The 26,677-nt window shown below is 44.9% G+C and overlaps 1 protein-coding gene across 1 annotated transcript; it reads left to right on the top strand.

The window, feature by feature from the left end:
- The first annotated feature begins 552 nt into the window (after nt 1-552).
- Nucleotides 553-25,866, top strand: LOC130295979 (signaling lymphocytic activation molecule-like). Its single transcript, XM_056547368.1, has 4 exons — nt 553-681; nt 11,326-11,649; nt 21,073-21,342; nt 24,886-25,866. The coding sequence occupies exons 1-4, from the start codon at nt 633-635 to the stop codon at nt 25,014-25,016; spliced, it is 774 nt and encodes a 257-aa protein (XP_056403343.1). The 5' UTR covers nt 553-632; the 3' UTR covers nt 25,017-25,866.
- The last annotated feature ends 811 nt before the right edge of the window (nt 25,867-26,677 follow it).

The raw sequence follows: 26,677 nt of genomic DNA, 5'->3' as shown, positions 1-26,677 counted from the left end.
TTGTACTCTTAGCGCAACACGGAAGGGTAAGGACCCATCTTTTCTTTTACCCTGATTCACCTTTCCAGACGGTCCTCACCCAGGGGCGCACCTTTCGCTGTGTTTTTCTTCTTTGGCATCAGGAAGGGGAGTGTCTGAGGCAAGCACTGAGCCCGTCCTCACTCACCATACATTCACTTCCTCCCTGAGTCTGCTGTGCTGGGTCTCTTCATCCAATCACTGCAGGCTCCTCTCTAGCCCCCTCCTCTTTGTTGTCATGCTGCCGTCTGATAGGACAAGAGTGAGCACAGAGGAGTGCTAGACTCACCCTCACTTTCCAGACTTAGTCCCAGCCTGTGCTTCAGTGGGATGGGACCATGTTCTGGATGGTATTGGCCCCCTTGTTGTGTGTGTTTTTTTTTTTTAATAAGACATGAATGCTATGAAAAGGAGATAAATGTTTCTTATGAAGTATATTAGAAAGGATAATGTTTTGCCAAGATGTACAACATATAAAGAGCTTTTGATTCTGCCGTTTAAGGAGTAATAGGTCTATTTTTTGTACCAGTAACTTCCTGTTGGTGTCTCGCACTGTGTGGTCGGGTTGTACAGATTCTGCACTCAGAACATCTCATCCCTCAGACATTACAGTAATGGAGATTCTGCTTTGTTCTCTGCTCTTCATGGTTGTTCTTCAGTCATGTAAGTTTTCTACTATTATTACTATGAATACATAGAATTAGATTCTCTGATCTCAATGAAAACTAGATCATCTGATCCACATCTGGGTGACAACCACTATGGCCACCAGGAAATCTCCCCCAGGGGTTCTCAACCCATTTTCCCTGATTCCTGATTGACTTTACCAGGAGAGTAACGCTGGACATATACATTATTTTGATAGGACCAGGAGCATCCAATGTGTATGGAAGCCTCCTGACTGTGTCCTGATAACAGATGTCAGGGAAGAGAATTAAACCTGTTGGTTTTCAACTACCCAGTATTTTAGTTCCAGACATTGAATACACATGCATGCCTGGTCGAGCTGAGTGTGCATGTGTATGGTGGGATATGAAACTTGTATGTCCAACAGCTATCTTATCGGTATGTCCACCTTAAGAAGCACTCCACTTTCTTTTTTCCTCATTTCCTGCACACTCACTAGTTATGCAGGACCATCTGTGTTATACCAGCACAGCTGCATCCATGTGTTTTATCACTATACCTAGGTCATGTGATCCCCAGCCTGACTCTCCTGACTCTCACAAACTTACTGTCACGATTCGGCTGGCAGGAGGTGGATCCTCTGTGCCAGAGAGGGATTGGCGTGGACCGTGCTAGTGGACCGGTTCTAAGTTACTACTGGTATTCACCAGAGCCCGCCGCAAAGCGGGATGGTCTTGCAGCGGCGGTAGTAACCAGGTCGTATCCACTAGCAACGGCTCTACCTCTCTGACTGCTGAAGATAGGCGCGGTACAAGGGAGTAGACAAGAGCAAGGTCGGACGTAGCAGAAGGTCGGGGCAGGCAGCAAGGATCGTAGTCAGGGGCAACGGCAGGAGGTCTGGAACACAGGCTAGGAACACACTAGGAAACGCTTTCACTGGCACAATGGCAACAAGATCCGGCGAGGGAGTGCAGGGGAAGTGAGGTATACATAGGGAGTGCACAGGTGAACACACTAATTAGACCAACTGCGCCAATCAGTGGCGCAGTGGCCCTTTAAATCGCAGAGACCCGGCGCGCGCGCGCCCTAGGGAGCGGGGCCGCGCGCGCCGGGACAGGACCGACGGAGAGCGAGTCAGGTACGGGAGCCGGAGTGCGCATCGCGAGCGGGCGCCACCCGCATCGCGAATCGCATCCCGGCTGGGGGCGGTATCGCAGCGCAACCGGTCAGTAGATCTGACCGGGGCGCTGCAGTAGCGAGGATGTTGCGAGCGCTCCGGGGAGGAGCGGGGACCCGGAGCGCTCGGCGTAACAGTACCCCCCCCCTTGGGTCTCCCCCTCTTCTTGGAGCCTGAGAACCTGAGGACCAGACTTTTGTCTAGGATGTTGTCCTCAGGTTCCCAGGATCTCTCTTCAGGACCACAGCCCTCCCAATCAACCCAAAAAATTTTTTTCCCTCTGACCGTCTTGGAGGCCAGTATCTCCTTCACGGAGAAGATGTCACAAGAACCGGAAACAGGAGTGGGAGAAACAAGTTTGGGAGAGAAACGGTTGATGATGAGTGGTTTAAGGAGAGAGACATGAAAGGCATTGGGAATACGAAGAGAAGGAGGAAGAAGAAGTTTGTAAGAGACAGGATTAATTTGGCACAAGATTTTGAAAGGACCCAGATAGCGTGGTCCCAGTTTGTAACTGGGGACACGGAAGCGGACATATTTAGCGGAGAGCCATACCTTGTCTCCGGGAGCAAAAATGGGGGAAGCTCTTCTTTTCTTATCGGCAAACTTTTTCATGCGAGATGAAGCCTGTAAAAGAGAATTTTGGGTCTCTTTGCATATGGTGGAAAGATCACGAGTCACTTCATCCACAGCGGGCAAACCAGAGGGCAAGGGAGTAGGGAGGGGGGGGAAGAGGGTGACGGCCGTACACCACGAAAAATGGGGATTTAGCAGAAGATTCAGAGACTCTGAAGTTGTACGAGAATTCGGCCCATGGTAGAAGATCTGCCCAGTCATCCTGGCGGGAGGAAACAAAATGCCGTAAATAGTCACCCAGGACCTGGTTAATTCTTTCTACTTGCCCATTGCATTGAGGATGATAAGCAGAAGAGAAGTTTAATTTAATCTTGAGTTGTTTACAGAGAGCCCTCCAGAATTTTGACACGAATTGGACGCCTCTATCCGAGACGATCTGCGTGGGCAAACCGTGAAGACGAAAAATGTGTACAAAAAATTGTTTTGCCAACTGAGGCGCTGAAGGAAGACCAGGAAGAGGAATAAAATGTGCCATCTTGGAAAATCGATCAACGACCACCCAAACAACAGTGTTGCCACGGGATGGGGGTAAGTCTGTAATAAAGTCCATACCAATCAGAGACCAAGGCTGTTCGGGGACAGGCAGAGGATGAAGGAGACCAGCAGGCTTCTGGCGAGGAGTCTTATCCCGGGCACAGACAGTACAGGCCCGCACAAAATCAACAACATCCGTCTCCAGAGTCGGCCACCAATAGAAACGAGAGATGAGTTGCAAGGACTTTTTGATGCCCGCATGGCCTGTGAGGTGGGAGGAGTGACCCCATTTGAGAATCCCGAGACGTTGGCGTGGAGAAACGAAGGTCTTCCCTGGAGGAGTTTGCCTGATGGAGACTGGAGAAGTGGAGATCAGACAGTCAGGAGGAATGATGTGTTGCGGAGAGACCTCTACTTCCGAGGCATCCGAGGAACGAGAGAGAGCATCGGCCCTAATGTTCTTGTCGGCAGGGCGAAAATGAATTTCAAAGTTAAAACGGGCAAAGAACAACGACCACCTGGCCTGGCGAGGATTCAGCCGTTGGGCAGACTGGAGATAGGAGAGATTCTTGTGATCGGTGTAAATGATAACTGGAAATTTTGATCCCTCCAGCAGATGCCTCCATTCCTCAAGTGCCAATTTAATGGCCAGTAGTTCTCGATCCCCGATGGAGTAGTTCCTCTCCGCCGGAGAGAAGGTCCTAGAAAAAAAACCACAAGTAACAGCATGCCCGGAAGAATTTTTTTGTAGAAGGACCGCTCCAGCTCCCACTGAGGAGGCATCAACCTCCAATAGGAAGGGTTTAGATGGGTCAGGTCTGGAGAGCACGGGAGCAGAAGAAAAGGCAGACTTGAGCCGTTTAAATGCGTCTTCCGCTTGGGGAGACCAGGACTTAGGATTGGCATTCTTCTTGGTTAAAGCCACGATAGGAGCCACAATGGTGGAAAAATGTGGAATAAATTGTCTGTAATAATTGGCGAACCCCAAAAAACGTTGGATAGCACGGAGTCCGGAGGGGCGTGGCCAATCTAAGACGGCAGAGAGTTTATCTGGGTCCATTTGTAGTCCCTGGCCAGAGACCAAGTATCCTAGGAAAGGAAGAGATTGACATTCAAACAGACATTTCTCCATTTTGGCATAAAGTTGATTGTCTCGAAGTCTCTGAAGAACCATGCGGACATGCTGGCGATGTTCTTCTAAGTTGGCAGAAAAAATCAGAATATCGTCCAGATACACAACAACACAGGAATATAAGAGATCACGAAAAATTTAATTAACAAAGTCTTGGAAGACGGCAGGGGCGTTGCACAGGCCAAAGGGCATGACTAGCTACTCAAAGTGTCCATCTCTGGTGTTAAATGCAGTTTTCCATTCGTCCCCCTCCCTGATGCGGATGAGATTATAAGCACCTCTTAAGTCCAGTTTGGTAAAGATGTGGGCACCTTGAAGGCGATCAAAGAGTTCTGAGATAAGAGGTAGGGGGTAGCGGTTCTTTACCGTGATTTTATTAAGTCCGCGGTAATCAATGCAAGGACGTAGGGAGCCATCTTTTTTGGACACAAAGAAAAATCCAGCTCCGGCAGGAGAGGAGGATTTGCGGATAAACCCCTTTTTTAAATTTTCCTGGATGTATTCAGACATAGCAAGAGTCTCTGGGGCGGACAGAGGATAAATTCTGCCCCGGGGTGGAGTAGTGCCCGGGAGGAGGTCAATAGGACAGTCATAAGGCCTGTGAGGAGGTAAAGTCTCAGCTTGTTTTTTGCAAAATACGTCAGCATAGTCCATATAAGCCTTAGGGAGACCGGTTACAGGGGGACCCACAGGGTCACGGCAGGGAGTACTGGGAACCGGTTTAAGACAGTCCTTGAAACAAGAAGTACCCCAGCTCTTGATCTCTCCTGTGGACCAATCAAGGGTTGGGGAATGGCGTTGAAGCCACGGTAGTCCAAGGAGAATTTCGGAAGTGCAATTGGAGAGGACCAAAAACTAAATTTTTTCGTGATGAGGTCCGATGCACATTAGGAGGGGCTCCGTGCGGTAATGCACGGTACAGTCCAATCTTTCATTGTTAACACAATTGATGTAGAGGGGTCTGGCGAGACTGGTCACCGGGATGTTGAACCTGTTGATGAGAGAGGCCAAAATAAAATTTCCTGCAGATCCGGAATCCAAGAAGGCCATAGTAGAGAAGGAGAAGGTAGAGGCAGATATCCGCACAGGCACAGTAAGGCGTGGAGAAGCAGAGTTGACATCAAGAACTGTCTCACCCTTGTGCGGAGTCAGCGTACGTCTTTCCAGGCGGGGAGGACGGATAGGACAATCCTTCAGGAAGTGTTCGGTACCGGCACAGTACAGGCAAAGATTCTCCATGCGGCGTCGTGTCCTCTCTTGAGGTGTCAAGCGAGACCGGTCAACTTGCATAGCCTCCACGGCGGGAGGCACAGGAACGGATTGCAGAGGACCAGAGGAGAGAGGAGCCGGGGAGAAAAAACGCCTCGTGCGAACAAAGTCCATATCCTGGACGCCTTTCGGAAAAACGCATGTCAATGCGAGTGGCTAGATGAATGAGTTCATGCAGGTTAGCAGGAATTTCTCGTGCGGCCAGAACATCTTTAATGTTGCTGGATAGGCCTTTTTTAAAGGTCGCGCAGAGGGCCTCATTATTCCAGGATAATTCGGAAGCAAGAGTACGGAATTGGATGGCGTACTCGCCAACGGAAGAATTACCCTGGACCAGGTTCAGCAGGGCAGTCTCAGCAGAAGAGGCTCGGGCAGGTTCCTCAAAGACACTTCGAATTTCCGAGAAGAAGGAGTGTACAGAGGCAGTGACGGGGTCATTGCTGTCCCAGAGCGGTGTGGCCCATGACAGAGCTTTCCCAGACAGAAGGCTGACTACGAAAGCCACCTTAGACCTTTCAGTAGGAAACTGGTCCGACATCATCTCCAAGTGCAGGGAACATTGCGAAAGAAAGCCACGCCAAAACTTAGAGTCCCCATCAAATTTATCCGGCAAGGATAGTCGTAGGCCGGAAGCGGCCACTCGCTGCGGAGGAGGTGCAGGAGCTGGCGGAGGAGATGATTGCTGAAGCTGTGGTAGTAGCTGCTGTAGCATCACGGTCAGTTGAGACAGCTGGTGGCCTTGTTGCGCTATCTGTTGCGACTGCTGGGCGACCACCGTGGTGAGGTCGGCGACAACTGGCAGTGGAACTTCAGCGGGATCCATGGCCGGATCTACTGTCACGGTTCGGCTGGCAGGAGGTGGATCCTCTGTGCCAGAGAGGGATTGGCGTGGACCGTGCTAGTGGACCGGTTCTAAGTTACTACTGGTATTCACCAGAGCCCGCCGCAAAGCGGGATGGTCTTGCAGCGGCGGTAGTAACCAGGTCGTATCCACTAGCAACGGCTCTACCTCTCTGACTGTTGAAGATAGGCGCAGTACAAGGGAGTAGACAAGAGCAAGGTCAGACGTAGCAGAAGGTCGGGGCGGGCAGCAAGGATCGTAGTCAGGGGCAACGGCAGGAGGTCTGGAACACAGGCTAGGAACACACTAGGAAACGCTTTCACTGGCACAATGGCAACAAGATCCGGCGAGGGAGTGCAGGGGAAGTGAGGTATACATAGGGAGTGCACAGGTGAACACACTAATTAGACCAACTGCGCCAATCAGTGGCGCAGTGGCCCTTTAATTCGCAGAGACCCGGCGCGCGCGCGCCCTAGGGAGCGGGGCCGCGCGCGCCGGGACAGGACCGACGGAGAGCGAGTCAGGTACGGGAGCCGGGGTGCGCATCGCGAGCGGGCGCCACCCGCATCGCGAATCGCATCCCGGCTGGGGGCGGTATCGCAGCGCACCCGGTCAGTAGATCTGACCGGGGCGCTGCAGTAGCGAGGATGTTGCGAGCGCTCCGGGGAGGAGCGGGGACCCGTAGCGCTCGGCGTAACACTTACCGTGGTTAATGTGTGTCGGGTACATTCACACATAAGTTTCTTGCGGTAAGTTTGAGCTGTGGAAGGTTTTCTTCCATGGCGGATTTTCCACAGTAGAATTTCCTCAGGGGAAACTCTGCAGCAGAACCCATTGAAGTCAGTGTAATCTGCCATGGAAATAACTCCAACAACTCAAACTTGCAGAAGGAAACTTGCTGTAAGCTCTTCTGTGTGAACTTACCATCAGAAGATGTGGTCAGTTCTAGGTCAGCTGACTTCTTTTGAACTACAAGATGACATCATCACCTATCAGATCCTCCCTGGTAGCTCCCAGACCTCTTCATTCCCAGCTCTACCTGTATACTGCTATTGCTATTTCTATGGGATCAGGATATATAGTAGTTATATACCACCCCTCTATCTTTATCTGTATACTGCTGCTATCTCTATGGGATCATGATATATAGTAGTTATGCACCTCCCCTCCAGCTCTATCTGTATACTACTGCTATTTCTATGGGATTAGGATATAAAGTAGTTATACACCTCCCCTCCAGCACTATCTGTATACTGCTGCTATCTCTGTGGAATCAGTATATATAGTAGTTATACACCTCCCCTCCAGTTCTATCTGTATACTGCTGTTATCTCCATGATTTTTAACACTAAGATAAAGCTGCATGAAATACCCCGGTTGTTGGTAGATGCCTGCCGGTGTTAAAATGCACACAGAGATATTGGAGAATGCAGTGGCTTTTTCCAAGCATGCCAAAATTATCACTTTTGGGGAGTAACAGCAGGTTTTGAATTTGGCAAGTAAATACATGGATTTTTACAAGTGTTCCAAACCAGTAGGCACGCAACCATTCAATCCATGAAGCATATTGCCATTACTTGTTTAACCCCCTAATAGTAAATAACCATTCAACACTGGGAGTATCACATCTTATAAACTGTTGATGGCCGCAGTCCTAACAACAAGTATAATAAAAATATGACCGGTGACACAGGCTTATTAAAAACTCAAACAGCTCCCCTGACATGTTTCGCTCCTCAGAGCTTCATCAGAGGTCTGGGCTAGTGGCTTCTTCATCTTCACTTTGTTTCATACAAAGCTTTCTTTATAAATATTCAAAGTACAATACATATTCACCCATGTGGATGGTTTATGGATGCAGATATTATTGCTCCAGCATAGCCTTTGTTGCACTATGTAAGCAAAAATCTCGGAGTGCTTCTTTAAGCTGTTTTTCTGTTCAGGGAAAAAAGGGGAAACAAACTTGTATGATATAAAAAAAATGTTTAAATTTGTAGTGCTCAGCATTTCTAAAAATAGGTGTAAGTAAGAAACATCTCCACAAAAGTTTTAACCACTTAGGGACTTATTTTCACCTTAAGGACGTAGCAAATTTTTGTTTCTGCATTTTTTGTTTTTTCCTCCTTCCCTCCAAAAAATCATAGCACTTTCAATTTTGCACCTATAGACCCATATAATGGCTTGTTTTTTGTGTCACCAATTACGGTATACTTTGTAATGACATCACTTATTTTATAATATAACCTGCGGCAAAACAAAAAAATATATATATTTGTTGGGTGAAACGAGAAAAGAAACTCCATTTTGCAAATTTTGGGGGCTCTCGTTTCTACGCAGTGCACTTTTTGGTAAAAACTACACCTTATCTTTATTCTGTAGGTCCATACAGTTACAAGGATACCCAATTTATATAGTTTTATTTTATTTTAATACTTACAAAAATGATAAACTACATGCACCAAAATTAGTATGTTTAAAATAGGCATCTTCTGACCCTTATAACTTTTTTATTTTTCCATGTACAGGGTGATATGAGGGCTCATTTTTTGCACCTTGTCTGTAATTTTTATCGTTACCATTTTTGTTTTGATGAGACTTTTTTATCGCTTTTTATGTATATTTTTTATGGTAAATGAAGTGTCCAAAAATGCTAAATTTTGGACTTTGGTATTTTTTTTTTTACTTGTAAGCCATCGACCATGCGGTTTAGCTAACATTATATTTTAATAGTTCGGACATTTACGCAAATGGCGGTACTACATATGATTATTTTTATTCTTTAATACATTATTTTATTAAAAAAAATGGGAAAAGGGGGGGTATTTAAACTTTTAATAGGGAAAGGGTTAATTAACTTTTATTACACTTTTTTTTTTATTTAAATTTTTTTTTAAGCCCTACAACATGCAATCTTCTGATTGCATACACTGTTCAATGCTATTCACACAGCATTGATCAGTGCATGTGGCGATCTGCTGCTCTAGCCTTCTGCGCAGGTATGGAGCAATAGATCTCCGTCTGGACGGCGGAGAGGCAGTTAAGAACCCTCCCATCGTCCGGTAGGTTGATTGGGACATTGCGATTTTGTAGTGATAGTCCCGATCAGCTCCGCTGAGCTGCTGGGATTCTTTTACTTTTGCTTTAGACGCCGCAATCAACTTTGATTGCGGTGTCTAAGGGGTTAATGCTGGGCATCGGCCCAATCGTCCGTGCCCGGCATTAGATGTGGGTCCTTGCTGCCCGTAACAACCGGGACCCACCGTGTTTAACCCGTTCTCCGCTGGTGAGAACGGTTTAAACCCATTATACTGGACCAGGGTGTACAGGTACGCCCTGAGTTCTTAAGGATAGGGGATGCAGGGCGTATGCATACGCCCTGCGTCCCCAATAGCTTAAAGGGGTTTTCCAGTGAAACCACTCAAGCTCCAGTAAGTTAAACAGATTTGTGAATTACTTCTATTAAAAAAAATCTTAATCCTACCAGTACTTATCAGCTGCTGAAGTTGAGTTGTTCTATCCAATCTGACCACAGTGCTCTCTGCTGACACCTCTGTCTGTCTCAGGAACTGTACAGAGTAGGAGCAAATCCCCATAGCAAACCTCTCCTGCTCTGGACAGTTCCTGACATGGACAGAGGTGTCAGCAGAAAGCACTGTGGTCAGACTGGAAAGAACAACTCAACTTCCGCAACTGATAAGTACTGGTAGGATTAAGATTTTTTTTTATAGAAGTAATTTACAAATCTGTTTAACTTTCTGGAGACAGTTGATATGAAAAAAATTGGTTTTCACTGGAATACCCCTTTAATGACTTTCTAAAATGGACTTTTCTATTTCTTTACACTGTCCTTGCTGTGACTTGTAAAACGGATGAGAAAACTGAGCAGGACTGGCTGTAAATGTTCTATTACACCAGGATTATGGAAGAACCAAAATGTTTTATTCTGAGGCCCAATGTGCATTATACACTGTCAGCATTTTCCAACCAGGGTGCCTCCACTTGTTGCAAAACTAGAACTCCCAGCATGCCCCGACAGCCAAAGGCTGTCTGGGCATGCTGGGAGTTCTAGTTTTGCAACAAGTGGAGGCACCCTGGTTGGAAAATACTGACCTGAGTATTGGCCAGATTGGCTCCATTGAGATCCTGCCCTGGACCATGTGACTGGTGCTCTTACTCGCCAATACATGCAGGAGATTATGGTGGCACCTCCCCTGCGGTCCTCTTCCTGGTGCCGAGGGTCAATACACCACCCTTCCATCACTCACTGGCCAGAGGGACACCGCTGCAACCGATGACTAGCTGAGCTGCAGTCTGACAAGTCGACTCCTGTCATCTGGAAGAGGATCACAGTGTAGGCCGGGAGCAGGATACCAGAGGCACCGGGGGAGTGGGGGGGGGGGGAGGTAAGTCCAGGTTTTTAAATGCCAATGGCCTAGGTAGGATTTGAAAAAAAATTAAAAATAAATGTTTGAAGCCAGAGCCTCCTTTTATTTTAACCTTTAAACCACCACAAGTTTCATTTCTTCTTTCATATGTATATATATATATATATATATATATATATATATATTTTTTTTTTTTTTTTAAATAAGAGCCTCTAAAAATGAAAGCTTGAAAATGATTGTTTGTTATAGGCTGCTGCTCCTCTACACAGGGATTGATAAATCTCCCCCAGAGGATCTATCATCCAGGTCATTATAATAAGAATTTATTTTGGGGGGTTATCAAGGGATTTACATAGGTTTTTTGTGTATATTTGTTGCATGTGTGATTTACAACGTGTGACTTTTCTACAAACGTCGTAGCCTTCAATTACGTCGTAGCCTTCACAGCCTTCAATTACACTAAAAACCTACACCAGAACAGACCTGGCTTACAAGACTGGCCTTCAAAAAGTCGAACAAAAACCGCAGAGAAGGGGGGGTCATACAAAGTGGTGTTCTGAAGTAAAATTTCACATACATTTGTACTAGCCCCATCTTTATCACAAGCCTGAAGCAGTTAATACATTTGGTGCATGTACACTCCAACTACACCATCAAAACCTGTGTATAAAATCAGTGCAAATACACCGACATATATAAGTATCCCCCATTGTATTTATTATATTGTCCGTCCACCTATTCATGCAGTATATTTCTCTTCTATCAGGTGTTGTCTGTGGTGGTTATTGTGGAGTGGAAATAGAAAATGTATCTGGTGGTGAAGGAGGAGATGTCATTCTACAGGTTCCTCAGATGGGGATCAGATTCATCATTTGGGCTTTACCAGGAAATGTTATTGTTCGGACTAAACCTGAAGAATCTATTGTGGATAATAATCTGACAGAACAGTATAGAGGAAGAGTGAGGAGTGAAGATGATGGATCCTTACACATCTATAGATTATCACCGCAGGATCAGAGTTGGTATCCCACAATTATACAGACAACAGAAGACAAGAGGATCTGTGTACTGTTTAATCTCAATGTATACGGTAGGTTATACTTTCTGATTTTCTGTCTACATAGAATAGAAATGTTCTCATTCAATCGATAGGTGATATGTATCAATGTTTGACACCAGAAAACTGAAGTGAAAAAGTTGCAAAGGTTTTTTTTACAATTTTTTCACCGAAACCTACACAAATCCATTGCTCCTTCTCTTCTCTTCCTCTATGTTCTTCCTCTTTACACTTTGGCACCACAGCTCTGGATCAGATAAGACACATCCTCAGCTCATATTACTATTAAAGGGGGTCCGGGGCAGGGAGGGTTTATTAATATGTTACCCAGGCTGCAATGAAAATAACAATGAGATTTACTTACCTGGCCTGATCCCCCTCCACTGCCTGTTTCCTGAAGTTCTAGCCCCCCCCCCCCCCTGCAGTCCTATTCTTACTAGTTCTGGTGGTCTGGAGTACAGACATCGATTGGCTAAGGAGGCAGTTCCTGTCCATATGGCCTCAGAACTGGTAAGAAGAGGACCACAATGGGGATCGAATGCTCAGGAAACCAGCAGTGGTTGGGGAGAGGACCAGGAAAAGTCTGTGGGGGAGATTTATCAAAACCCTGTGCAGAGCAAAAGTGGTGCAGTTGCCCCTAGCAACCAATCAGATTGGTTCTTTACTTTTTAAAAGGACTCTGAGAAATGAAAGGAGCGATCTGATGGGTTGCTATGGGTCAACCTTTCCTCTGTACAGGTTTTGATAAAGCTCCCCATATCTTTGGTATTTTCACAGCAGCCTGGGTAACAAAATAAAAACCCTACCGGCCTGGGCAACCCCTTTGGGCAGCCACTAAACTTACTTTATATCTCTCTATCATTGTGAAGTAATTAACCCCTTAAACTGTACCTGTCAGATCCCCCCCCCAAAAAAAAATTATGTGTCTATGACCTATATTTCTCTCAGAATTACCTTTATTTACTTGCCATCATTGTTCAGTGAGGTTTCTGTCCATACAGAGGCAGGAAGCGTGTCCCTCTCTTCTCCTCACTGTGATGACTCCTCCCCCTCCTCCCTCACCCTGCTCTCACTCACAGGGGGCAGGTAGCAAGCACAGCAGCTCTGGACCTTCCTGCAGCCCTGTCAACCACTCATGGTGTCCATGACATGTTAATGACCACTGGACATTGCAGGGCTGGGTCTGGGCCCCAGGATGCAAGGGGACCCCTAGTGGCCAGTTTTTGACTGTCTTTTTCAGCATGAAATACTGAAAATTATAAATTATGAAAGCAATTGCTAAACATATTGTTTTGCAATGCTTTATAACATATCAAAAGTTTTTGTATCTGACAGTGCCCATGTAAGGAAATAAAAACAATTTTCATGTTTGCTTTCTAAGGCTGCATTCACACTTCATTTTTACATTACGGGTGTCGTATCCGGCTGGGGGAGGGGCAAACCGGGCTCTCCCATACCCCAGCCAAACCAGCGCTGAACTCCATTTACTTTAATGAGCCGACCGGAGTCAAGCGGTGACTCCGGTCAGCTCATTTTTGACCCATATCCTGTTTTGTGACTGGACCTAAAACCGTAGCATACTACGGTTTTATGTCTGGTCAGGAAACCGCATACCGGTCAAAAATGAGCCGACCGGAGTCACCGTTTGACTCCGGTCGGCTCATTAAAGTAAATGGAGTTCAGCGCTGGTCCAGCTAGGGTACAGGAGAGCCCGGTTTGCCCCTCCCCCAGCCGGATACGACACCCGTAATGTAAAAACGAAGTGTGAATGCAGCCTTAGAGACATAACTCTGTTATTTTTTCATCCAAAGACCAATATTAGGTAATTGTTTGCAGAACTAATTGTACATTGTAATGACACCTTTAATTTTACAACAGGATGTAAGGTACAAACAAAAGCATTTTATTTGTTGGGGAAAATTAAATAGAAAACAGCAATTTTGGAACTTTTGGAGAGTTTTGCTTTTATACAGTACACTTTACCATAAAACTGACAAGTTCTCTTTATTCTGTGGGTCAATACAATTAAAATGATACCTAGAGTTATATGCTTTTCTATTACTGTAATGCTTAAAAAACCTGTATACTTTATTTATTTTGTGAATTATTTTGACAAATAAGTTTGCACACCCATCAAATTTCGGTAAATTTTTTCTTCTATCTTCACATGTGACAACACTAAAGAAGTGATCCCCTGCTAAGATGTAAAGTAGTGAGTGCACGGCCTTGATAACAGTGTGTAATGTTGTGTCCCCTGAACACACAGCCATTAAAGGGGTACTCCGGTGCTAAGACATCTTATCCCCTATCCAAAAGATAGGGGATAAGATGCCTGATGGCGGGGGTCCCGCCGCTGGGTTCCGCGTGCTCGCTCCGGGTCTGATTACTAGCGATCAGCTGTCACACCCCCTCCATAGGCTTGCATTGAGGGGGTGGAGCATGACGTCACATGGGGGCGGAGCCGTGACATCACTATGCTCCGTCCCCGTGATCGCTAGTAATCAGACCCGGAGCGAGCACGCTCCAGGGGGCTGATTCTAACGGGGTGCGGCGTGGAAGATCACTGGGGTCCCCAGAGGCGGAACCCCCGCAATCAGGCATCTTATCCCCTATCCTTTGGATAGGGGATAAGATGTCTTAGCGCCAGAGTACCCCTTTAATGTCTAAACCTTGGCAACAAAAGTGAGGACACCCCTAAGTGGAAATGTACAAATTGGGCCCAAAGTGTCTATAATATTTTGTGTGCTCACCGTTATTTTCCAGCACGGCCTTAAAGGGGTACTCCGCTGGGAATTTATTTTTTAAATCAACTGGTGCCAGAAAGGTAAACATATTTGTAAATTAGGGGCTCAAGGTCATGGATATTATACATATTTCAATGAAATAATATTGGTATGTACCATAAAAGTAAATAAGGAGAGGGATACAGTATAAATTACAATACATTTTCTCAAATTATAACCAGTTATTTATTTTAGTAAAAATATATAGTAAAATTCCCTTGGGTATGTCACAGGACCCTTGTGACCACCCTCCGGCAACTTACAGTAAAATAATAAAAATAATAATATAAAAGAATATAACAATACTGCTGCTGGTGATCAAACGTCCATAGTGATATTCACAGAAAATTAGAAAGTCATTATGCACTTTGTAGTATATTGAAAGTAAATATTTGTCTTTATAAGGCAGTATGGGACTTGTAGTTGCCGTAGTTGTTAATCGTTCATATGCATATTGTAATCCTATGGTAGTGTAGATGCCATTGTAGATACTAAAGTACTGCATGCAAATCCTTAATATAATAAAATAGCTACTTACTCCTCCACATATACAGCAAGATAATGAAAGTCAAATGTTGCGCTGTACCTCTCACCTATCCCGGTAGTGTTCGCAGCCCCGGAGAAAGCAGGTTAGTGAAGCTCCGCAGGAAAACATTTTTTTTTAAATCAACTGGTGCTATAAAGTTAAACAGATTTGTAAATTACGTCTATTTAAAAATCTTAATCCTTCCAGTACTTATCAGCTGCTGTATGCTCCACAGGAAATGCTTTTCTTTTTGAATTTCCTTTCTGTATGATCACAGTGCTCTCTGCTGACACCTCTGTCTATTTAAGGAACTATCCAGAGTAGGAGCAAATCCCCATAGCAAACCTCTCCTGCTCTGGACAGTTCCTGACATGGACAGAGGTGTCAGCAGAGAGCACTGTGGTCAGACAGAAAATAAATTAAAAAAGAAAAGTATTTCCTCTGTAGTATACAGCAGCTGATAAGTACTGGAAGGATTAAGATTTTTAAATAGACCTAATATACAAATCGGTTTAACTTTCTAGCACCAGTTGATTTAAAAAAAAATAATTCCTGCTGAGTGCCCCTTTAAGCTTCTTGGGCATGGAGTTCACCAGAGCCGTACAGGTTGCCGATAGAATCCTCTTTCTTTCCTCCATGATGACATCACGGATCTGGTGGATGTTAGAGACCTTGTGCTCCCCCATCTTCCGTTTGAGGATGCCCCACAGATGGTCAATAGGGTTTTGGTCTGGAGACATGTTTGACCAGTCCATCACCTTTACCCTCAGCTTCTTTAGCAGGTTGTGGTGGTCTTGGAGGTGTTCTTGGCGTTATCATGTAGGAATACTGCCCTGCTGCTGAGTGTCTGAACGGAGGGGGTTATGCTCTGCTTCCCCAGTAGGTCCCCTCCAAAAAAAAAAAAAACAATAATAATAATAAAAATCGCACTTACCTTTCCTCCACTTCCGCGCTGAGCCCAGTCCTCTTCATCTCCGCTCTGTCACTTGAAGCAGTGAAGGACTTCTTTAGTATGCCGTCATTTAATCACATGACCTGCAGCATAAGGCTATGCTGTACAGTACAAGGGGCCCTGCTTCTGTATGGAAATTCCAAAAGATCAAATATATAGATTTTATTGAAACATAAATGCCTAAAACATACATGTAAAATAATTAAAAGTTCACTGTATATATATCTGCTTTATGCGCTGTACGATTACCTCTATATTTTTTATATATAAAGAATAAAAGCAAAAAGTAAACAGACACAAATCAGATGGAACAGAACAAAAGGTGGAGGCCTACAATACCAACTGGGTATATATGACAATAAAACAGATGAGGGGAGTAAGTAACACCCCAAAACTTGCCAATAGATATAGATATAATGTCTGTTTTTGTGTTTTTCTGTCTTGGGGTCTGTTCAGCATTAGTTTTTGAGTCTGGGCAGTTTCTGTGCTGATTCTTCATAGGGTTGAAAGAGTTAATGCTCTCACCTTATAGCAGCTCACTCTGAGCTGGTGATTAATTCTTATTCTGTCTATTACTGTTTTAGTTATCTGTTGATATCTGAGTTATAACCATGGTTATTATGCTTATTTATGATTTTAGTCTGCTTGGTTTTTAGTACATCTGTCGGTCTTTAGGATTATGTATGTCCATTCTGCTTTAACCTTGTTATATCTTAGTCTGTGTTTACACTGTGAGTATTGCTTGTACCCGTGCTCTGTATTTAGTATTCCTCCATGTTATGGAGTTTGGTTCTGTAATATTCCTGTTTGTTATCCCGATCCGTATTCCTCCATGTTCTGGAGTTGTTATCTGTTTTTATAGAGTCCTGGTTTCTACTGTATACATATTCCATATCTAGTCTTGTTAATTTTTTTATATTTTCCGTTTATCTTGTTTCCGGTTTCCGAACTGTATGTTAGTATGCTATATCCTGCCCTGTTTGTATATTTATATCCTGTCTGGTTCATCTGGTTGTTTTCCTGTTATGTTTCTGACCTGCCCCCCAACTATGTTCAGTATTATTTGTGTACCCTTACGTCCAATTCACTTTAGCGCAGGAAGGGACTCGCACAATGGTTGTCGATCCGCCATTTAGGGCGGACAGACAAGTAGGCAGGGAGAGTCCCTGTCCACCCCGGTCATGACAATGGATGCCCCGGAGGGAGACAGTCAGAGCGCAAAATGTTGGGTGGTGTCTTACTTGACTATCTCTCTGCCAATTGGTAATAATTATTTTTGCCCACTTTACATTGTATTTTGTACCACAGGCTTTTGTCACTGTTGTAACTTTGATTTTGTTTACACTTTTGATAACTTCTGCTTGCATCTACAGTACAAACCAAAAGTTTGGACACACCTTCTCATTCAAAGAGTTTTCTTTATTGTCATGACTATGAAAATTGTAGGTTCACACTGAAGGCATCAAAACTATGAATTAACACATGTGGAATTATAGACATAACAAAATAGTTTGAAACAACTGAAAATATGTCATATTCTAGGTTCTTCAAAGTAGCCACCTTTTGCTTTGATTACTGCTTTGCACACTCTTGGCATTCTCTTGATGAGCTTTAAGAGGTAGTCACCTGAAATGGTCTTCCAACAGTCTTGAAGGAGTTCCCAGAGATGCTTAGCACTTGTTGGGCCTTTTTCCTTCATTGGGTTCAGGTCCGGTGACTGTAGAGGCCAGGTCATCTGGCACAACACTCTCCTTCTTGGTCAAATAACCCTTACACAGCCTGGAGGTGCGTTTGGGGTCATTGTCCTGTTGAAAAACAAATGATGGTCCAACTAAACACAAACTGGATGGAATAGCAGCCGCTGCAAGATGCTGTTGTAGCCATGCTGGTTCAGTATGCCTTCAATTTTGAATAAATTCCCAACAGTGTCACCAGCAAAGTACCCCCACACCATCACACCTCCTCCTCCATGCTTCACGGTGGGAACCAGGCATGTAGAGCCCATCACCTTTTCTGCGTCGCACAAAGACTCGGTGGTTGGAACCAAAGATCTCAAATTTGGACTCATCAGACCAAAGCACAGATTTCCACTGGTCTAATGTCCATTTCTTGTGATCTTCAGCCCAAACAAGAGTCTTATGCTTGTTGCCTGTCCTTAGCAGTGGTTTCCTAGAAGATATTCTACCATGAAGGCCTCACACAGTCTCCTCTTAACAGTTGTTCTAGAGATGTGTCTGATGTCTGCTGCTAGAACTCTGTGTGGCATTAACCTGGTCTCTAATCTGAGCTGCTGTTAACCTGCAATTTTTGAGGCTGGTGACTCGGATGAACTTATCCTCCGCAGCAGAGGTGACTCTTGGTCTTCCTTTCCTGGGGCTCTGCATGTCAGCCAGTTTCTTTGTAGCTCTTGATGGTTTTTGTGACTGCACTTGGGGACACTTTCCACATAGAATATGACATATTTTCAGTTGTTTCACACTTTTTTTTTGTTATGTCTATAATTCCACATGTGTTAATTCATAGTTTTGATGCCTTCAGTGTGAATCTACAATTTTCATAGTCATGAAAATAAAGAAAACTCTTTGAATGAGAAGGTGTGTCCAAACTTTTGGTCTGTACTGTATATCTATTGGCAAGTGACATCACATGCTGACCCTTTGCCCCACTTACAATAATAGAACTTACAATTGTCCAGAGCAAAACTAGCAGATAACTGGTAAAGAGCAGTGGCGTAGCGTGGGGGGTGCAGGGGGGGGGCGGCTGCACTGGGCGCAACATCTGGGGGGGGGGGGGGTGCGCTCGCACTCGCAGCTCTCTGCCCCTGCCTGGCTCACTCACTCTCTCTGCAGTGCTGGCTGTGCGAATCCGTTCCGAGCCGCCGGGTCGCCACCCACTGTGGAGGGGAGGGGGGGTGTCAGGCGTGCGGTGCGGTGGTTTCGAAGAGAGAGCGAGGGACTATCTGGGGGAGGGACAGTGCAGCAGCCACCCAGTGCAGCGCTGAGTGCGGGAGAGAAGCACACCAGACCAGCCCAGGCAGCAGCAAGAAGAAGCTGGCAGCGGCGGCAGGCAGGTGACACAGGCCAGAGAGGAGAGAGGGAGCCAGTGGTGACAGACGCTGCAGGAGGAAAATCAAGGAGGACCTGGAGGAGAAAACCTAGCCTGCTGACTGCTGTGATCGGGTCCGGGACAGCCGGTGAAAAAAAAGGTAGGAGTCACGAGTGACAGGAGTCAGGACTGACTGGAGTAGTACTGGGCTCAGTGGGCTGGCTGTGTAGTGCTAGCAGAGCATCTCCAACCTGAAGTTTCCGGTCTGCAGGTCAAGACTGGCATGTTGAGCTGACCAGATGGATTGAAGTTTTGTTGGTTCAACAGTGACGAGACAGATTTCGATCCATATGTAGCTGCTCCAGCTCAACATAAATTGATGTAAGCCAGTGGGTCTAGCAACCTTTAATTTATTTATCAGTATTTTCATAACAAACAATACATGTGCTTAGGGGGTAAGGGTTTCTTTAACTAATCTAGTGGAAGAGACTCGAGTGCTAAAATCCACGGGTTAGGGGGCACAAATTACTTGCCTTGCCCCGGGTGCTGACAACCCACACTACGCCACTGGTAAAGAGTTCTGGTATCATGGCACCCATCACTAAGCGGTGATGCCAGTAGTACAGGATGTGACCGATGAGGCCCCCAGGACCCTATAATTAGGAAGGAATTCACATACTCTTAACTATATAGTGAATTGCCATAAAATGCAAAAGATCACTTTACAAATAATCCTCTACATGATGTCTTTGCTGCAATAGTGTCAGGAACCAGACTGGTATGCGGGTAGGATACGGGTAGTGGATCCTCTGTCTCAGTGAGGCGATGACGTGGGCCGTACCAGGAGACCGGTTCTAAGAAGTTACTGGTTTTCACCAGAGCCCGCCGCAGGGCGGGATGGACATGCTGCGGCGGTAACTCCCAGGTCGTATCCCCTGATAGCGACTTGACCTCACTGACAGCTGAGATAGGCCTAGTACACAACAACAAGGTGAAGGCAAGGTCGGATGTAGCAAGAGGTCAAGGCAGGTGGCAAAGGTTCGTAGTCAGGGGCAACGGGTCTGGATGCACAGGCTAGGGATGCACAAAACGCTTTCTCAGGGCACTAGGCAACAAGATCCGGCAAGGACAGGAAGGGGAAGTGGGTTTTTATATGTTTTGCACTGATTGGACCAGGCATCAATTAATGGTGCACTGGCCCTTTAAATTTCATAGAGCCGGCACGCACGCGTGCCCTAAAGAGCGGCGCCGCGAGCGCCGGGATGGAAGTGAAGGGGGATGCGGCTGGTAAGTGACATGGGACGCGATCCGTGAGCGGGCACGTCCCGTCCAGCGGACCGCGTCCCCTTCGGTGACAGAGGAGCAGCGCTCGCGGTCAGCGGCGCCGACCGGAGCGCTGCAAGCAGAGGGATGCCGCGAGTGCTCCGGGGATGCAGCGGGACCCGGAGCGCTCGGCGTTACAAATAGTAACAGGTTATTCCACAGATCAAAGGGAGAATCAGGTGACCGTCCATTACCGAGCCCTGCCTCCTGCTGTATCGGTGTCTGTCTGAGGAGAAGTTTACATGCAATTTTTTTGTCACCTGAAAAAAAAAACCACAAAAAACTGCCCCCTTATTTTGCACTGCAAAGTTGCAGTATTTTTTTTTAAATAATAGCAGGTTTTGGTCTTGGCGTTTGCTGTTTTCCCCTGCCTTTTTCTCATTACAAGTCATGTGATTCGTTTATCTTGTCACTGAAGGATTTTTATTGAAGAATTGGGGGGAAATAAAAACGTAAGCAAAAAAAAAAAAACACTTTTTCTTGGAGTAGACATCTATCGGAGAAAAAACCCCAAAGGAAACAAACCCCAAGAGAGTTAGTTGTTTCATATTTCCCTACAGACTCTCATCTAACATCAGGCCGCTGCATTTTTTGCCCCAAAAAAGCCATGAGGCGAATGTGATGTATTTTTCAGACTATTTACCAAAGTGGAAACAACCTGAGAATTGTATCTATCGGATCCTCCTCCTGTCAATTCTAGAGGAGACAACACTGACTGATCTCTTGGGGTTTCTATGTGTAGAATAGTAATATGTGTTTAAAACTGGACTATTTATGTTATTAGGAGAAGAATATGATATGAGATGTTTTATTTGTCTTATACACAGAGATATTATCCCCTGGAGACATCCAGATCAACCACACCATCACCAGGAATGACCCCTGCTCCCTGGACTTGTTCTGCTCCGTGGACAAAAGAAATGTGACTATAACATGGAGCAGTGTACACACCAGTGATATCAATGTGACCCGAGGTGTCCTGTATGTATCTCCCCGTGGTGTGAACGTCACCTATATCTGCACCGCACGTAACCCTGTCAGTAATGTCTCCAAAACTGTGATCCCTGGGGAATACTGCAGTACTGAGAAGAAGAGAGGTAATACTATATAGTATATACATAATGAGGCCGATTGTGGAGTAATACTAATAGAAAGCTTAGGTCATTTTTGTTTAATTATTTTGTGGTAAGGCAGTGTTTCCTAAATAGGGTGTAGAGCCCTGTACGGGACTGTTTTTTTAATCCTGTTTCCTGCTGGATTTCTGACATAACTGACTGCTCCCGCAACATGTGTGTTCCACTCCCACCCGTTTCAGCAACATGTGGGTCCAATTCTGCCCCACTCCTGCAAACATTTTAGAAGTAGAACACCAATTCATCACCCCTTGTGACACTTAATCAGCGCCCCTGCGGCATTTTAGAGTTTTGCAAGACTGCGCAGGATTTAGCAGACCCAGACCCGTTGTATGTTCTGTGACCGCTCGCTCCTGCCTGCAACAACCTCATTACTGCCCACAAGTTTTTCATTGGGTCCCGCAAGAACTGCAGGATCCCGATGCAGGGCTCTATAAGAGTCACTCTCATTAAAAATGTTTTTGCTATTTCACTCCTTATGGTAACTAAAAAATATTTCTATTATACTTTGTTTAAAAAAATGAAATTTTCTATGTTTTATTTGTGCTTAAAAAGGCTCAAGAGCACATTTTCCCCCATCTCATACACAGACTTAGGACCGAGGTCCAAACACAGGAAGTGCAGCCTGGAGTGCTGAGGGGGGGGGGTGTCCGGCCTCATCCAATCATAGCTCCTCTCACACTTAACTGCCATATGCTGTTGGCTGGACACACCCCCTCAGCACTCCAGGCTGCACTTCCTGTCCTAAGTCTGTGTATAAGATGGGGGGAAAATGTGCTCTTGAGCTTTTTTAAGCACAGATAAAATATAGAAAACTAATTTTTTTTTAAACAAAGTATATTAGAAATATTTTTTTATTTACCATAAGGAGTGCAATAGCAAAAATTTGTTTTAATGAGAGTTACCATTTAAGCTATTGCAAAACTACAACTTTTAGCATACCTGGACAGCCTTAGGCTGTGGATAGGAATAAGTCATGTTAGCTGCGAGATGAAGATCCTGGTGGCTACAAAGCATAAAGGGGGGCTCCGGGCAGAGAATTTTACATATTTAGCCAGGGAGAGGGTGATTAAACAATAAAGAACTCACACTTTCCTTCCTCACTTCCATGCTGCCACCCGTATCGGAAATCCGGTTCCCGCTGTCCAACGGTTCTGTGTTTGGGAACGTCACAAGCCTAATTAGCCAGTCAGTGACTAAGATGAGACATGCAAGTGACGTCACATCCTCAAACTAATATAAGGAGCGCCGTACAGCAGGGACTGGAGCTCCTGATACTGGCAGCAGCACAGAAGCAAGGAAGGTAAGTGTAGCATATTTTTTTTAACCCCTTAAGGACCAAGCCCATTTTAATCTTAAGGACCAGGCCAATTTTATTTTTGCGTTTTTGTTTTTTCCTCCTTGCTTTGTAAAATCCATAACTCCTTTATATTTCCATCTACAGACCCATATAAGGGCTTGTTTTTTGCGCGACCAATCTTACTTTGTATTGAAACCTCTAATTTTACTATAAAATGTAAAGCAAACCCAAAAAATTTTTTTTTGGGGGGGGAAATTTAAATGAAAACCACAATTTTGCAAATTTTAGAGGGTTTTGTTTTCACACTGTACACTTTACGGTAAAAATGACATGTGTTCTTTATTCTGTGGGTTAATACGATTAAAATGATACCCATGGCTAGATACTTTTATATTTTTGTACCGCTTTAAAAAAGTCTAAAACTTTTTGTACAAAATCAGTTGTTACGCCGAGCGCTCCGGGTCCCTGCTCCTCCCCGGAGCGCTCGCGGCGTTCCTCTCTCTGCAGCGCCCCGGTCAGACCCGCTGACCGGGAACGCAGCACTGACACTGCCGGCGGGGATGCGATTCGCATAGCGAGACGCGCCCGCTCGCGAATCGCATCCCAAGTCACACACCTGTCCCGGTCCCCGGTTGTCACGTCCTGGCGCGCGCAGCTCCGCTCCTTAGGGCGCGCGCGCGCCAGCTCTCTAAGATTTAAAGGGCCAGGTGCACCAATGATTGGTGCCTGGCCCAATCAGTCTAATTAGCCTCCACCTGCTCACTGTCTATTTAACCTCACTTCCCCTTCACTTCCTTGCCGGATCTTGTTGCCTTTGTGCCAGAGAAAGCGTTACAGTGTGTAGCTTACCAGTGTACCTGACCTCTGCTATTGCTATTGACTACGAACCTTGCCGCCTGCCCCAACCTTCTGCTACGTCTGACCTTGCCTCTGCCTTCTCAGCAGTCAGCGAGGTTGAGCCGTTGCCGGTGGATACGACCTGGTTGCTACCGCCGCAGCAAGACCATCCCGCTTTGCGGCGGGCTCTGGTGAAAACCAGTAGCAACCTAGAACCGGTCCACCGACACGGTCCACGCCAATCCCTCGCTGACACAGAGGATCCACATCCAGCTAGCCAAATCCTAACATCAGTAATCTAAAATCGCCCTATTTTGACCACCTATAACTTTTTAATTTTTACGTATATAGGGCGGTATGGGGGCCATCATCTCTACTTTTTATCGTTACCACAAATGCTTATATAAAACTTTTAGAAAATTTTTAAATAATTGATTTGGGAATAAAATGTGACAAAAAAACATTTTTTTACTTTTTTATATTTTTTACGTTTACGCCGTTCACCATACGGGATCATTAACATTATATTTTGATAGATCAGACATTTAAACATGTGACAATACCAAATATGTTTATAGAAATTTTTTTTGACGCTTTTTGGGGGTAAAATGGGAAAAACGGACAATTTTCATTTTAATTGGGGGAGGAGATTTTTCACTTTTTTTCCTTTTTATTTTTTACATGTTGAAACTTTTTTTTTTACACTTTTTATGTCCCCATAGGGGACTATCTATAGTAATCATTTGGTTGCTAATACTGTTCAGTGCTATGCATAGGACATAGCACTGATCAGTGTTATCGGCTATCTCCTTCTCTGGTCTGCTCGATCTCAGACCAGAGCAGAAGACACTGGGAGACGGACGGAGTCAGGTGAGGGGACCTCCATTCGCCATTACAGATGATCGGATCGCCGCGGCAGTGCTGCAAGCGATCCGATCATCTATTTTAACGTGCGCATTGCCACAGATGCCGTGATCTGTACTGATCATGGCATCTAAGGGGGTTAATGGCAGACATCCGCGCGATCGCGGATGTCAGCCATAACCGGAAGGTCCCCGGCTGCTGATAGCAACCGGAACCTGCTGTGTATGACGCGAGCACCACTCCGATGCTCGCGGTCATACACAGGACGTAAATGTACGTCCTGGTGCGCGAAGTACCACCAAACCAGGACGTACATTTACGTCCGAGGTTGTTAAGGGGTTAAGTCACCCCCTCCCTGGCCAAATATGTAAAAAAAAAATAAATGCTCTGCCCGGAATACCCCTTTAACACTTCTTTGCTCCGAGAATTATAATGCTAAAGACACAGGCTTGTTAGATTCTTGTTATTCTCTGCTATAAATGACAACAAAACTTCATATTTTTCAGAACCAGACGGCATCACCGGTGATCGGTGTATGATACCTTGGATATTATCCGGTATTGTGTTACTCATCACTGTCTGCATCTTCATCCATCACATGAAGAGTGAAGTCATACAGTCCTCCGGAAGACCCTGAAGACTCCTCTTCTATGAACACGGGCCTTATGGTTAATTATGGTCGCTCTGTTCTTACCGAACCAGAAAGAAGATATTTCATATAGATATTACTTTTTATTCAACGCTCTGTTTCTGTGTCTGAGTATTATAGAATAAGGATTGTGTTCTGGTTACTTTATCCCTGTACAGATGATTAATTCAATCAGTAGTAGCGCTATTCTTTGCAATAGAGTGACACTGTAACAATATAACGGTATCAGTACGCTGCGTGCATGTTGCAGGGATATTGGTTGTCACGGACCAAATGCCAGCTAACATTAGCTGCAACATGCACGCAGCGTACTGATATCGTTATATTGTTATATTGCTACTGATTGAATTAATGAACAATACGCAGAGATGGAGGAACAGCGCTCCTCAATTCTTTTGCCTGCAACTTTTAGTAGAATCTCTCTCTTTTTTTCTTTTCTTTTTTCTTTTAGGATTTTATATATATTTAAGGACTGTTGTATTTTTAATACATTTTTATTAACCATGTCAATGACAGGTTTTTACTTCTAATCATGCTGGAACTTCTTATGTAATTTCATAACGTTATGAAACACAGGAAGTCCCGGAATCGCCATTTTGGGACTCCCTTGAGTGAAGCCAAGGTCTGGGTGACCCAGTTTCCCTGGCAAATCCACAGCTTGTTCGCCCACTAGCATGCCTTTATATAATGTGTCCTGACTATGTATCTGTATGCACATCTTGATAAGGAGCTCGGTATGAGCTGGAAATGCGTTTAAAGTGCTATCACCATCCTTTTATACCTTTGATGTTGAAATAAAGAAAATCTTTTTATGGCAGAAGCGCTACGTTTGGAGACTTTTTTCTTTAAAGGGGAATTCTCATTAAAATAAATTTTTGCTATTGCACTCCTTATGGTAAATAAAAAATATTTCTAATATACTTTGGTAAAAAAAAAAATGAAGTTTTCTATGTTTTATTTGTGCTTAAAAAAGCTCAAGAGCACATTTTCCTCCATCTCATACACAGACTTAGGACTGAGGTCCAAACACAGGAAGTGCAGCCTGGAGTGCTGAGGGGGGGGGGGGTCCATCCTCATCCAACCATAGCTCTTCTCACACTTAACTGCCATATGCTGTTGGTTGGACCCCCCCCCCCCCCCCCCCCCTCAGCACTCCAGGCTGCACTTCCTGTGTCTGGACTTCGGTCCAAAGTCTGTGTATGAGATGGGGAAAATGTGCTCTTGAGCTTTTTTAAGCACAAATAAAACATAGAAAACTTCATTTTTTTTTTAAACAAAGTATATTAGAAATATGTTTTATTTACTATAAGGAGTGCAATAGCAAAAAAAAAGTTTTAATGAGAGTGCCTATTTAACTACCACAATCCATTTCTGCTTGCTGACCCCTTTGGAGGATCGGGTGCTTCAAGGCTGCTGACCCGCTTAGTGATATGCTGCTCTAGATGTTATGCTCTTAGTATAACCAACTCCGGTGAGCATAACTTATCTGAAACCCTTGCTTGTATATACTATGGTAATACACTAAAAAGAAAAAAATTTTAAGTGTATTACCATATATGAAAATTACTACACTAGTAGTTGGCAGGGGTGGAATTCATTTTTTAATGATAGGTGACCTATTTGGTGTGACCAGCAGCGTAGTATCAGTT

Source organism: Hyla sarda, chromosome 11 (genome assembly GCF_029499605.1).
Source record: "Hyla sarda isolate aHylSar1 chromosome 11, aHylSar1.hap1, whole genome shotgun sequence".
In the NCBI taxonomy this organism is placed as follows: domain Eukaryota; kingdom Metazoa; phylum Chordata; class Amphibia; order Anura; family Hylidae; genus Hyla; species Hyla sarda.
This window is presented reverse-complemented; position numbering and strand designations above follow the sequence as displayed.

Coding starts and splice junctions, on each gene's coding strand:
- LOC130295979 (XM_056547368.1), top strand. CDS start 633: ATGGAGATTCTGCTTTGTTCTCTGCTCTTCATGGTTGTTCTTCAGTCA. Junction 11,650..21,072: donor GTTTAATCTCAATGTATACG/GTAGGTTATACT, acceptor TCTTATACACAG/AGATATTATCCCCTGGAGAC. Junction 21,343..24,885: donor CAGTACTGAGAAGAAGAGAG/GTAATACTATAT, acceptor CATATTTTTCAG/AACCAGACGGCATCACCGGT.